Below are 15,500 nucleotides of genomic sequence, written 5' to 3' on the forward strand. Positions count from 1 at the left end.
GCCCTCGCAGAGCACTGCTGCAGTGCCACCATTCACTTTCTTCTTTCTCCCACCACGAAACAAAAGCGAAAAGTGGCGGTGGTGCTCTGGAATGGCAGGTGGACATCTGCAGCCAGGCAGGGAGGGAGGGTGGCGGGTTGTTCCAGGAAGGGCCTGGTGTTTTCCCCAGCTGCAAAAGCTGAGATTTGAGGTCTACAAATTGTGTTAAAGGGTGAGCTATTGATGGTTGCGTGGAAGGGAAATGAACTGAGCATGGGATGGAAAGACCGCGGGGTTGGCCTTCACTGTGGCCAACTGCATAATCCCACCCCGGCCCACCTATGAAATCTTTGGCTCCGTGTACAGGGAAGGAATGTTATTTTGGCTACAACCCCTCCCCCCCAGTTATCTCTATCTCCCCCCCTCATGTTCCCACAGCTGCAACTGGCCTTGCTGTGGCAGCCCTGAAGATTTCCAAAATGATTTCAGGGCTGAAGTATGTTTATGATATAATAAATGACAAAAAGAACAGAAAAGGCAGTTTAAAATTAACCTTTGGTATCAATTTCTGTCTTGAAACCAACAGAACATGGTTAATCTTCCTGTGGAGAGTAGTAGCATAAAGATAGAAAAATCTTCATCAGATATGTCTGCGATATGATAAGTGACCAAAAGAATAGAATAGAAAGATTAAATTTAAAATTAATATTTCGGATTAATTTCTGTCTTTCGGACACAAAATATCCTTGAACAAGTATACTGAAGTCAAAAGGGCCTCTGGTGGCTCAGCAGACTAAGTCTGTCTGTTATTAACACAGCTGCTTGCAATTACTGGAAGTTCAAGTCCCACCAGGCCCAAGGTTGACTCAGCCTTCCATCCTTTATAAGGTAGGTAAAATGAGGACCCAGATTGTTGGGGGCCAATAAAAGTTGACTTTGTATATAATATACAAATGGATGAAGACTATTGCTTAACACTGTGTAAGCTGCCCTGAGTCTTCGGAGAAGGGCGGGATATAAATTCAAATAAAACAAAAACAAAAACAAAGGAAATTAAAAAAAAAAAGTGAACAAATAGCACAAATTGTTGCATAAATAGCATAAACATAACACTTATGTTTGATAACCTTCCATCGCGAGCTTAAAACACACTTATTCATCTGCGCGGGACTGGATTAGATTTTAAATTTATTGGTTTTAAATGGGTTTTATTATTTATATGGTTTTAACAATTCAGCTATGGAATAAGTTTTTTACTTGTTATTTTAGTTTGTATTTATATGTGTTTTTAAGTGCCTGTGAACCGCCCTGAGTCCCTAGGGAGATAGGGTGGTATATAAATGTGAAAAAATAAATAATAAATAAATAAATAAATAAATTATGCCTATGATATCTCTATATTGCAAGAATTTCCATAAGACTGAGATATTTTCATCAACTTTATTTTCAAATTTAAATATCTTGCCTATCACATGGAGTTCTCAGCAATGCTGAGTAGAAAACTTGGATATATTATTTCTTCTTCACTAGCTGTTCTCTTTTATTTAGTTCAGGCCGGAAAAGAATAATGTAACATTTGGGTAAAAAAATGCAAGCCAGTAACCCTGCGCTGGAGCCAAAGATGGAGAAGATTTCCACAGCTACCATGTGTTTGCCCTTGGTGCTCAGATAGGCTGGGAAAAAAGACACCCACACACTGCAGAAGATCAGCATGCTGAAGGTGATGAACTTGGCTTCATTAAAGGTGTCAGGTAAGTTCCTAGCTAAATAGGCAACCAAGAAACTGACTAGGGCAAGAATGTTCATGAAGCCCAAGACACAGTAAAACATGTAGGTCGACCCTTCCTTACATTCCAGGATAATTTCGTTACGCAGGGAATACATGTCAAAATGTGGAAATGGGGCAGAGGTTGCCAACCAAATGGCACAAAGAGAAGCTTGAAGAAAGGAGCAAGAAAAGACAACAGAAGCAGACAATCTGTTCCCTACCCATTTCCTTATTCCAGATCCTGGCTTCGTGGCCATGAAAGCCAGAACTACAATGATCGTCTTGGCCAGCACACAAGAAATTGCTACGGAAAAAATGAAGCTAAAAGCAACTTGTCGAAGGAGACATGTCAGTACTGTAGGCCGACCAATCAAAAGGAAAGCAGAAAGGAAGGAGAAGAGAAGAGAAGTGAGGAGAAGGTAGGAGAGGCTCTGGTTGTTGGCTTTGACAACAGGGGTATTTTTGTGCTTAATGAATATAGCAAGCACAAGTACTGTCATGAAAGCAAAGGAGAATGCAAACACCAAGGACACAGTTCCTAAAGGTTCTTGGTAAGACAGGAAGGTGATCTCTTTGTCAATGCATGCATTTTGATGGAAATTTGCATATTGCTCTCCTGGACATGGCACACAGTCATCTGCATCTGAAAAAGAAGATACAACATTGTTTATATGTCATGGCTCCAGCATATAATTTGAGTGTTTTTATTCCTGTTGTTCTTTAACATGTCTTGGACTCCATCTAATTATATTATTATATATTACCTAATTATATTATATATAATTATATAATTTTGTAAACAACAAACTTAAAGACTCGGGATCCATCCTACCCCTAAAATGACCAAACAACGAAGACTGTATTGATGAAACGGTTAAAGGCAATTTCTTTAAACATGTTCTTTGGCTCAGTCTTATAAACAGCAGCAACACACACCCAATATTTCCCAGCCATACTACAGACAATTACAACGATTACGGTGATCTTATACATAATGATTTTACAGAAGACAACATTGAAAATGCACTACACAATCTAAAACCATCTCTATCTATTGGACCTGATGGACTATGTGCATACTTCTTAAAAAAGCTTTCCACTGCAATTGCAGAACCTCCAAACATAATTTTTGAAAAATCTTTCAGTACCAGCACCTTGCCCTACCAATGGTCACAAGCCAAGGTCATACCTATCTTCAAAAAGGGAGACCCTAGCCTAGTTGAAAATTACAGACCAATTTCTTTGGTCACCTGCAAAGTCATGAAATCAATCATTAACCAATCTATTAACCTCCACCTAGAGACAACCAACCTACTTTCTATCGAACAATTTGGTTTCAGAAAAAAAATTATCCTGTAATCTACAAGTACTACATTGCAAAAACATATGGACTACACATCTCGATCAGGGCAAAGCAATAGACACAGTTTACATAGACTTCTTTTGATTCGGTGGTACATGACAAATTACCTCTAAAACTAAAATCCTATGGCATTTCTCCTACATAAATGGATAGCTGCCTTCCTGTCAAACAGACAACAAGTGGTCAAAATAGGAAGCGCTTTATCAAATCCTGTACCTGTTAATAGTGGTGTTCCCCAAGGCAGTGTTTTAGGTCTAACACTCTTCATACTTTACATAAATGATCTTTGCAATCATATTAAAAGCAACCGTGTTCTCTTCGCTGACAATGTTAAACTATTCAACACTACAGACAATGCAACTACCCTTCAAAAAGACATTGACTATGTGTCAGATTGGTCTAACAAGTGGCAACTTCAAATCTCAACCAACAAATGCTCTGACTTGCACATTGGCAAAAAACAAAAACAAAACATAAAATACAAATTAGATGGACATGACCTTATAGATGACCCTCACTCTGTCAAGGACCTCATTTTTGGAGTACTCATTTCTATAGATCTAAGTGCCAGAGCCCACTGTAAGAGCATTGCCAAAAAGGCACTAAGAGTTGTTAACCTAATCTTGTGTAGCTTCTTCTCTGGTAATATTGTACTACTAACTAGAGCATACAAAACATTTACTAGACCCATTCTTGAATACAGCTTATCTATCTTGACTCCACACTGCATATCGGACATAAATACAATTGAGAGAGTCCAGAGATATTTCACAAGAAGAGTCCTCCACTCCTCTGCTCGCAATAAAATACCTTATGCCACCAGACTCTAAATTTTGGGCTTAGACAACTTAGAACTACACAGACTTCAGTCTGACCTAAGCATAGTACATAAAATTATCTACCACAATATCCAACCTGTCAGTGACTACTTCAGCTTCAACCGCAACAATAACACGAGCAAATAATAGATTCAAACTCAAGGTAAACCACTCCAAACTTGATTGCAGAAAATATGACTGAGTGGTCAATGCCTTTAATGCACTACCTGACTCTGTAGTTTCTTCCCCAAACCCCCAAAACTTTAAGCTTAAACTATCTACTGTTGACCCCATCCCATTCCTAAGAGGTCTATAAGGGGCGTGCATAAGTGCACCTGCGTGCTTACCTTCTCTGTCCTAATATTCCTTTTTATTTACTCTTTTCATGTATCCAAATTATGTTTATACTTTTACCTGTTGTATTATATATGGTTGACAAATAAATAAATAAAATAAATAAATAAAATAAATCTGGTATCCAAAAACAAATCTTTCATTATTTGGAAATTGGTTTTAAGGTGCTTGACCCTAGCCTAGAGAGTACTCTTACATCCTGGAAAAGCCAGATTCCATTTTGTAACATTTTGAGGTAACAGAAACATCTAGAACAGGGGTAGTCAACCTTTTTATACCTACTGCCCACTTTTGTATCTCTGTTAGTAGTAAAATTTTCTAACCGCCCACTGGTTCCACAGTAATGCCCCGTGTATCATTGTCTGCACATGCCTCTCACGCATCGTGGATTGGGTTTGGGGGAGCGCAGGTACTAGCTCTGCTTGTCTGTTTCACCTGGGTGGTGTGGGGGGAAATTATTATTATTATTATTATTATTATTTATTATATTTGTATACCGCCCATCTCCCGAAGGACTCAGGGCAGTTCACAGACAAAAAACAACAGAAAACATATAATGGATAAAAAACAGCTAAAGAATAGATAGTTAAATTCAATTGATGCTCTAACTTTTAAATACAAATTTAAAACCTCATTTAAACCCCTTTTTTAAAAAATCCCAATTTAAAACTATATTCAAACTAGTCCTGCTCTTCGAAACAGCAACGTCTTCAGCTCGCGGCGGAAGGACTTGAGATCGGGGAGTTGACGAAGCCCCAGAGGGTAGGGGCCCCCACAGAGAAGGCCCTCCCCCTAGAGGTCGCCAGCCGAAATTGTTTAGCTGACGGTATCTGGAGGAGGCCCTCTCTGTGAGAGCGCACTGGTCGGTGAGAGGCTAATGGTGGCAGTAGGCGGTCCCGTAAATATCCCGGCCCTAGGCCATGGAGCGTTTTAAAGGTGATGACAAGTACCTTAAAGTGAACCCGAAAGACCACTGGGAGCCAGTGCAGATTACGCAGGAGGGGTGTTACATGGGAGCCAAAAGGTGCTCCCTCTATCACCCGCGCAGCCGCATTCTGGACCAGTTGGAGTCTCCGGGCACACTTCAAGGGGAGCCCCATGTAGAGAGCATTACAGTAGTCCAGGCGGGATGTAACAAGGGCATGAGCGACCGTGCATAAGAAAACCCGATCCAGAAAGGGGCGTAACTGGCGTATCAGGCGAACCTGATGAAAGGCTCCCCTGGTGACGGCTATCATATGATCTTCTAAAGACAGCCGTGCATCCAGGAGGATGCCCTTTCCGTGGGGGCCAATAGTTCACCCCCAATGGTCAGTGATGGAATTAGCTGACTGTACCGGGCCGCCGGCATCCACAGCCACTCGGTCTTGGTGGGATTGAGTCTGAGTCTGTTCCTCCCCATCCAGACCCGTACGGCCTCCAGGCACTGGGACATCACTTCAACAGCCTCGTTGGGGTGGTTAGGGGTGGAAATATAGAGCTGAGTATCATCAGCGTATAGATGACAACTCACCCCAAGACCACGGATGATCTCACCCAGTGGCTTCATATAGATGTTGAACAGAAGAGGCGAGAGAACCAACCCTTGCGGCACCCCACATAAGAGGCGCCTTGGGGTCGATCTCTGTCCCCCCGTCAACACCGTCTGCGACCGGTCGGAGAGTTAGGAGGAGAACCACCGATGAACAGTGCCCCTCACTCCAAGTCCCTCGAGTCGGCACAGCAGGATACCATGATCGATGGTATCAAAAGCCGCTGAGAGATCTAATAGGACCAAGACAGAGGAACAACCTCTGTCCCGAGCCCTCAAGAGATCATCAACCAGCACGACCAAGGTTGTTTCCATGCTGTGACCAGGCCGGAAACCGGACTGGAATGGATCAAGATAGACAGTTTCATCCAGGTACTGGGGCAACTGTCTTGCAACCACACTCTCGACAACCTTTGCCAAAAAGCGAAGGTTGGGGACCGGACGATAATTTGCTAAACTAGATGGGTCAAGGGAAGGCTTCTTGAGGAGGGGCCTCACCACCGCCTCTTTCAAGGCGGCAGGGAAAACACCCTCCATCAAAGAAGCGTTCACGATTTTCTGGAGCCAGCCTCATGTCACCGCCAATACCAACCAGGAGGGACACGGGTCCAATAAACATGTGGTCGCATTCAATCTCCCCATTAACCTGTCCATGTCCTCAGGGATCACAGGATCAAACTCATCCCAGATAATAACATCAAGGCTCTTTTGTTTGCGATCGCACTATAGTGCTCTTTAGTTTCACTTAATGTGAACTAAACTTATACGTGGGTGATACAAATAGTATATTTTCAGAAATTTAAATTGTCACGGGGAATTTTATGACAACCTACTGAAAATGTTTTTAAATAATGCTATGGAATTTTTTAAAAAAAGTCAATTAATTTTTTTTAAAAAAAGGAAAGTGCTTCAGTATCGGACAAAACCCCTACCGTCCACCATGAAAGCTGGAAGGCCCACTAATGTGCGGTAGGGACCAGGTTGATTACCACGGATCTAGAAGAATCCGGCTTAGTCTGTGACACATATTTATCTGAAGACAAAATCTATATCTCATACATCAACAGCATTGCTGTTTGACCGCATCCTGTTTTTAAATAAAGCATCAAGATCTTCATACATGGACTGGTTGGATAGGGTTTAGCTACATGTTGAACTATAGACAGGGTAACCTGTAGGGAGGAGGAGAATGGTATAACTTAAAGGCAAAATTATGGTCTGCGATGTTGTTTATTTGAATGGATAGAAAAAAGGATTACATACATCTTCTGCAGCCCAATTCTGATTGCTGGTAAGCACAATTAGAACTTCCGCTCCATTGTATTCAGAGATGTGAAAATCTTAACTTTCAAATGAAATGGGAGGTGAGGCAAAGATTCTTGGATAACAGAGGCAGAAATCAACCAGTCAGCATGTTACTTCTTATTTAATCAATGCATTCTATTGATGCATATCTTACCCTGTTGTGCTGAAATCTTTCCTTCAGCACATGGAAGGCAGTCATAGCAACAGAACAGCTTTCCTTCTTTCATGGTTTTTCTATGACCTGAAAGACAATGATCATTGCACACAGAAAGGGGCTGAACCTGAAACGAGAACAGAGAAAAGAAGAACAGCAATAGCAATAGCACTTAGACTTATATACCACTTCACAGTGCTTTACAGCCCTCTTTGAGCAGTTTACAGAGTCAGCATATTCCTCATTTTACTGACCTCAGAAGGATGGAAGGCTGAGTCAACCTTGAGCCAAAGAGAATCAAACTATGGCAGTCAGCAGAAGTAGCCTGCAGTACTGCATTCTAACCACTGTGCCACCATGGCTCAGAATGTTAAATTAAATGTTGTCAATGTGGGGACAGTAGATTAAATAATTAATTCTTGTATATTCTTCTTAGAGATCTTTCTCCAACATCCACTGTTCAATGAAGGGGCTTTTAAATCAGGGGTGAAATCCGGTTCAGACCGGATTGCCTGATGCAGTAGCGATGGTGGCGGGTAGTTCGGAGAACCGGTACCAAAAATCCCTGCCCCCCCCCGCCCAGCTGTGCCCTGCGATCATCAGAGGTTTTTTTTTTACTTTTAAAAGCATTTTTTCTTCCGCCGAAAAAAAAAAAAGGCTTTGATGATTGTGCGGCTCAGCTGGGATCATCAGAACTCTTTAAAAGCTGAGTTGCCTGAGTTCCAATGCAAAGTCCACAGACTGAAACCAGTACGGAAAATGTTGTGCAGTTCTCTACTTGGTTTATTTTGCCAAATGAGAATCTTTTTAAGAAATAAGTATTTTATTTCTTTGTAGCCACTGTTTGGGGGAGAGCATAAAGCATACACCTCCAAACTCCAAAATGAGTGTGTAGACTTGGGTTTATCCAAGTATGTTGATGAGAATACAGTATTAGCTTTTTCTCATACTGGATGAAAGTGATTATGGTTCCCTTGTTCTTTGTTTTCTTTATTCTGTTCTTTCCAAAGATTCATTTGACTAAATTGATCCAGTCTGAATGGATTTCTGTCTCGAAGCATCTGTGATTTGGAGACATCTAAGTACTATGCAGAGCATACAACAATGACAAAACCTGACAATGTATACCGTATTTTTCAGAATATAAGACGCACCTTTCCCCCCCAAAAAGGTGAAAATCTGGGTGGGTCTTATACTCCAAATGTAGCCCCACCCAGCCTCTCAAACTGAGTTTTCAGAGGCTAAAAAAAGAGCTTCAGAAAAAAAAGCCTCCGAAATAGAGCTTCAGAAAAAAAGCCTCTGAAATACAGCTTCAGAAAAAAAGCCTCCTAAATAGAGCTTCAGAAAAAAAGTCTCTGAGAGGATTTTTTTCTGAAGCTCTGTTTCGGAGGCTTTAAGAGGCAGAAAAAAATTTTTTTTTTCCGAAACAGTGGTTCAGAAGTTTCAAAGGCTGAAAAAAAAAGCAGGTGCAGAACCAATGAACCTGTTGCTAAAATTCACCTCTGGGAACAGCTGATTTGGGGTATTCCTGGAGGCCGCTCCACCCCCAATCAGCTTTTTTCTTATTTTCCTCCTCAAAAACTAAGCTCTTGCTTATACTTTGGTGTCTTTTATACTCTGAAAAATATGATAGTTTTATGAAAAAATCTGGAGGTATGCAAATTCTATTAGAATAAATTTATTGATTGCTTTATGGTATCAACACACAAATATATTTATTATTATTATGCATATATGACCAAAGCAGCAGCAGTATTTTTCAAAATTTGTTGCAAAAATCAAATCCAGAAAGCACACCCAGGCAGACTGCTGCAGCAGGATTCATTAACTTCTTTACATACACAATAATAATTGGAGATAAATGTGTAATACCAATATAGATTCTTCTTCAGTGCAGTAGCAGTTAGACGCAAAATACAAGGCAGGAGAAAACAGTTAATTTCATTTCAGCAGAGCAGACAAGTTCACTCACTGGTTTCAGTTTTAATTCTCTGCACAGACTCAGAAGCTGCAGACTAAGACACGCCCTGGCTCCAGTGTGTCTCAGCTCCCAGTTGGCTGACTTAGTTGCTATGCCTATTCATTTTTTACTTTGCAAACAGGTTCATCCAGCCTACCTGATTAAAACTGGTGGGCCAAACAATGGCCTTCTCCTGAATGGTGAATTTCATTTCTTCAGAATTATGTACATCTAAACTTCCAACTTTGACTCTAAGGAAGGACTGGTTTGGCAAGGTGATCCAGTTGATTAGATCAAATCCTGACACTAATTGGCCACTTTCATCAAAGGAAACGGGCTCCCCAGCATTATTGTTAAACGAGACAGTCCTCAGAAAATGATGCAACTCAAAGAGAAAAAGAGAGAGATGTTTTATAAAAATGATTAGACAAAGAGCTAAAAGGACTTTTGGGGAAAAAAGAGATCCTCCCCCACCCCGCCCGAATCCACTCCTGATTAATTATTGCTTTCTATCAGAGTTTTCCTTTAAGAATAGGAAATCTACTGTCTTGAACACGATGCAGAGCATCCAGGAGTACATCAGTAAGATGGTACCCAAAGATGAGCTGCTGAGAGAATGCCTGAAGCAGCATGAGACATGATAGGAAAATCAATCAGAGCAAGTACCATGGCAACAGAAGACACTCCAAGGGATGTGCTCTCAACAGATATCTGAGGTGTCAAACATTGGGAAATCCTATTAGTAGCTGAAAAGGGCTAGACCAAAGGCTCTGGTCATAGCAGCACAAGGACAGACACCAGAACCATAGAAGTAGGAATCTACCACACTAAACTATAACTGTCTGGTTTGGTTCTGCAACTCAACAAGACAAACACAGATTTCATAGGATAGTTAGAATGCAGAAAAAACAATTGCTACCAACCTGCCTTCCATTGAGGACCTGTATACTCCATGAGTCAAAAAGAGGGCTGTGAAAATATTTACAGACCCCTCACATCCTGGACATAAACTGTTTCAACTCCTACCCTCAAAATGACACTATAGAGCACTGCACATCAGAACAACTAGACACAAGAATAGTTTTCTCCTGAATGCCATCTGTCTGCTAAACAAATAATTCCCTCAACTCTGTCAAACTAAGGCTGCATTATTATTACTATTAGTCTTCTAATTGTTCCTATCACTTTTCCTCTCACTTATGACTATAACTTTGTTGCTTGTATCCTTATGATTTATATTGATATCAATTGTTTCCTAGTATGACTTGATTACTGATTTGTACCCCATGACTATAATTAAGTGTTGTACCTTATGATTCTTGACAATTGTATCTTCTCTTTTTATGTACACATAGAGCCTAGGCACCAAAGACAAATTCCTTGTGTGTCCAATCACATTTGGCCAATAAAGAATTCTATTCTATTCTATTCTAAACAGGATCCAAAGTACATACTACGCAGACAGACCTTTGAGAAGGTCCAACACGTAGTAGTAATTGGAACACAGGCAGGAACAGCATGCACTGAATGGCAAAACAAAGCAGCTGGCATTGTGTACAAGAACATCTGCATAGAATAAGGGCTAGTTTAGATGCAAGATCCCACAGAAGCTCATAGAGAAGAAGAAAGTTAAGATTTTACGGGACTTCCAGTTTCAGACAGATGGGCTGGTAGTAGCCAATGAAATAGATATCATGGTAGTAGACAAGAACTAGAAGACAGTGGTGGCGATAGACATAACAATGCCAAGTGATATCAGAAAAAAGAACTACAAAAAGCTGGAGAGGTACAAGAGTGTGAAAAAAGCACTGGGGAATATGTGGCAAAAAAAGGCCAAAATCATGATTTGAACCTTAAGCGGGGAAAATGGCTCCAAAAAATCCCAGGAATTATATCAGAGTTCTCTATTTCAAAGAGGGCAGTGCCAGAAACAGCTGTGATGTTGCAGAACCCCATAAACTCCTAGATGTTTGGTAAGGAAATGAAAGGACACATACCACCAATAACAATGAGAATAGAATGTACATTATACATGCATTCATTTACATGTACATATACACATGCATGCATACATACATACATACATACTGAAAGTGATACCTGCCATGATCCTTGATGGAGAAGATCCAGTTGACTTAGATCTGGCAAAACTATATGTTTCCTTTTGAATGAATATAGAGCATGCAAGGCATGTACCACAGCATAGACGGCATTGTAGACGGTGTAACTGTGGCTATTCATGTTCATGTCAAAAATCGAAGAAGGCAGAGTTTCTATATCCTCATCCCCAGTGCATATACCATCAAAAGTCTTTTCTCCACTAGAGTTCGGGAACGCACATTGAAACGCATCTTCCCAAAAACCCTTGAGAAAGCCATCTTCTGGATTGGTGGCCAATTTTCTTTCCCTAACAAAATCCTGAAATCCTACCAAGTCACTTAAGTGAACCATAATGGATATAGCACCATGAATGAAGTGTAGAGGCCAGTTCCTTTGAATAGAAATGGAAGTGAAAACCATCTGGGCTGTTGTGATCCAGATTTTATCATTTTTTGTTTGAACGTGATAAGAGAACAACAATCTCATAATCATAAATTCACCTTGAACAATTACAGCAGATGCCATGGTTGCCCCAACAATGTTGTATGCTTTAGTTCCATCGTCCCACATTTCAGCTAACTGACTATTGTAGATCTTCTTGGGGAAATATTCAATGAAGTCAAAGCAGATGCCTCTCTGGGCAAACATTGAAACCACAGTCGCTATAAACCCATCTCCAATATGGAGATGATTCAGAAGAATCATCCCCACCCATGTCCACCCAAAATGTAGCAATAATTGGAGAATTCCCCTGTATTGAAGCATATTGTTAGGGAACATCCAGTGGAAAACATCTCCATAATTATTTGTAGGTGCAGAACCATAGATGAGCTGATGAAAGAAAAGCAATTGAAAGGTGTTGCTGCAATAAGCATACAGGATATGTTTTTGTACTCTATATGAGAAACATAAACAGAAGCTAGCTGAAATAAAAACATGCAAACTGACCAAAACAGATTTCTGTATTAATTTTTCAAGCGTTGTCTACATTAATGTTCTTAATTATTTCATTTGATGCTAATTCGTGTGAAAATTTCAATTTTAATTTCTCATTGAAATGAATACCTTAGGTACTCCATGAATTGTTTATTGGTTGAAATTATAACTTCAAGTTGTCTAATCTTTAGGAAGGAAAGAAGGGAGGGAGGGAGGGAGGGAGGGAAGGAAGGAAGGAAGGAAGGAAGGAAGGAAGGAAGGAAGGAAGGAAGGGAGAGAGGGAGGGAGGGAAGGAAGGAAGGAAGGAGAAAAGATATATAAGATTGTGTGCATATGTATGTGTATGTACCGGGGATGCGGTGGCTCAGGGGCTAGGACACTGAGCTTGTCAATCGAAAGGTTGGCACTTCGGCGGTTCGAATCCTTAGTGCTGTCGTGTAATGGGGTGAGCTCCTGTTACTTGTCCCAGCTTCTGCCAACTGAGCAGTTTCGAAAGCACGTAAAAATGCCAGTAGAAAAAATAGGGACCACCTTTGGTGGGAAGATAACAGCGTTCCGTGCACCTTTGGCATTGAGTCATGCCGGCCACATGACTGCGGAGATGTTTTCAGACAGTGCTGGCTCTTATGTATATGTATATGTATATGTATATGTATATGTATATGTAAAAGGAAGCATACCTCACCTGTTGTATCTTGTAATTGCACAGGATATTTGCCATATCCAGAGAGATTTTTGTATGAGGTCCTCCAATGACAGCTATTTCATTGTTCTGGCCATCACACTTGTAATTGGGGATGAATTTGCCCTTTGTTGAAAGAAGCTCCAGTGCACCACGATAGGTCCAGCTTCCGATGAAGTTGGTGTTGTAAATGTGGAAGCCCAAGGTGATGTTGGGTAGGAGGTGAGGGTTTTCATTGATTTCCTTTGAAGCAAATTCCAAGGCCAGAATATTCTGATAGTTTTGTGTCAAGTACCTGTAAGATGATGATATTAACTCACTATTCTCTATATCTTGCATTTTAAATCTGGGAAAAAAGTATTAAGACATTTTTTTTTCTGACATCAAGTGAAACGACAGGCCTATTTTTTATTTTTATCCAAATAAAAACTTGGAAGTAGGAAAATTGTCTAGAACTTACATATCAGCTATGAAACATATAGTTCATGCCACTTAGATGTGATTTTATTTGGAAAGTAATGACCTTTTTCTCAGAAGCATCAGAGAAATTAGACTATGATTTTTGAAAGTTTGGACAATAATAAATTAGTTCAGATAATTAGTTCAGGCAAGTTCTTCTTGCCAGAAGAATCTCTGTGAGGATTGATTGATGAATAAAGAATATCAGAATGTTCAGGTAAAATCAAAGCATAAGACTAGGAACCTTGACAAATAAAAAGTAATAAAGTCAAGTCAAATCAAATCAAACAGTTTTTTAGGTGACATAGCCTTTGCAAATAATCTGAGCAGAAATTTTGGAGCCTAAATTTTCCAGCATTGTTTTTGCAAGGGATACAGTAATATTACATTATTAATAAACAGTAATATTACATTATTAATAAATGTGGCCCAGGAAATGCATTGAGTATTCAACAACCAAGTAATCTACAGAGTCAGATTATTCACAACAAGGAAAGTTCATTGAAGAAATGCAACAACTCTGAACGTTTTACAATGGCAATCCAGGGTGTTCATGTGAGGGTGGGATTTCAAACGAGAATGGTTCAGAAATCATATAGATTTGGAAGGTTATGACACCCAGGTTCAGCTGTCCTGCCTTTAAATATCTGGGAATGGGAAGAGGTTCGCTGTCCAGACATCGACCAAGAGCAAAACTGTACATTATCTGAGACTGCAACAGTACCAGCACTGGAATCTTAACCACCATTTCGAGAAGCTGCCTGCTCAACTCTTTCTATCTATAATTCAAATGTCCCTGAGCAGCTTCCCTCTGAGAAGACACAGCATAAACTATCAGTAAAAGATCTGATTTGGCTTTCTGCCTTTCTGCTTCAACAGCTCTCCAAGATACAGATAAGAGTCTTGGTGTTATTTAGTCTTGATATTCCTGTCAGTAGCAACTAGAATTCCCCTGAGAACAAAGAAAAAGATTGATAATGATTGTAGAATAATAAACTTGTACGTGGCAGGATAGGATAATAGGATATGCCTGATAATTTCCTATTCAGAACTGCATTTAACCAGGCCCCAAAACAATTATAGTTTAATAGGAAGTATCTGTCATCCACTAAAATATGCAAAGTGAAGACAAATACTAATTCATAAGAAAAAAGTTTCAGGGTTCATTTCAACTAAAGGCTTGAAACTGGATAGAAATGTCAAACTCAGGTCCCCCTCAAAAGTTTTTTTCAGTCACACCCCCATATTTTTTTCTTTATTACTTTCCTCTATTCTATTAGTACCAGCACAATTCTCCTTGTATCTAATGCCACTGCTTTGAACCTAAACTTTTTATCACATCAACTTTGCAAAGCCTTTTATTAATTAAAGACACAAACAATACCATTTACAGCAGGGGTGAAATGCTCCCGGTTCGCCCAATTAGGTAGTGATGTCAGCTGCTGGTTCGGAGGACCGGTAGCAAAAATCCCTGGCCCCGCCCCACTGCCTCTGCTGAGCCGCACCATCAGCAGAGGTTTTTCTTTTACTTTTAAAAGATTTTCTTCAGCCGAAACATGCCTTTAAAAGTAAAAAAAAAAAAACAACTCTGATGATCGCGGGGCTGAGCAGAGATCATCAAAACCCTTTAAAAATTTTTTTAAAAAACCCTCTTCAACTGAAGGGGAAAAAAAATAAGAAAAAAAGAGGTTTTAAAAGCCTCCTCTGGCGATTTCCTGATCCTCACAGGCTTTTAAACTCACTTTTTAACAGCCCCCACTTACAAGATCCCCCACCCATGCCCACCCAATTCCCTCTCCTCACTTACCTATAATTACTGCTCTTTCGGGCTGGCAACGCCATGCTTTCTTCAGCTACTGAAGAAAAAAAAAAGCTTGCTTTGACTTTCTGCTTTGCTGAATGAGGAACTCTGGGAGTTGAAGTCCACAAACTAAGTTACTAAGGTTGGAAATCCCTGTTCTAAAAAATAAATAAAAATAATAAAATAAAATATTTGTGCAGCTTTCTGAGATTTGGTGTGTTTCTGTAGTGTTTCACTCTAACTACACAAACACACAAAATCTCACAAAGCTGTATGTGGCATTGTGTGTG

At 40.1% G+C, this 15,500-nt stretch overlaps 1 protein-coding gene across 1 annotated transcript; it reads right to left on the bottom strand.

The window, feature by feature from the left end:
• Nucleotides 1-1,491: 1,491 nt before the first annotated feature.
• On the bottom strand, nt 1,492-14,157 carry LOC131197938 (vomeronasal type-2 receptor 26-like). The gene is made up of 7 exons (XM_058182443.1): nt 14,111-14,157; nt 12,954-13,245; nt 11,333-11,968; nt 9,827-9,943; nt 9,390-9,617; nt 7,273-7,399; nt 1,492-2,390 (listed from the first exon to the last, which is right to left on the bottom strand). Exons 1-7 carry the CDS (start codon nt 14,155-14,157, stop codon nt 1,492-1,494), a joined length of 2,346 nt encoding a protein of 781 aa, XP_058038426.1.
• Between the last annotated feature and the right edge of the window lie 1,343 nt (nt 14,158-15,500).

The sequence above is a fragment of the Ahaetulla prasina genome, chromosome 4 (assembly GCF_028640845.1).
Source record: "Ahaetulla prasina isolate Xishuangbanna chromosome 4, ASM2864084v1, whole genome shotgun sequence".
Classification (NCBI taxonomy): Eukaryota; Metazoa; Chordata; class Lepidosauria; order Squamata; family Colubridae; genus Ahaetulla; species Ahaetulla prasina.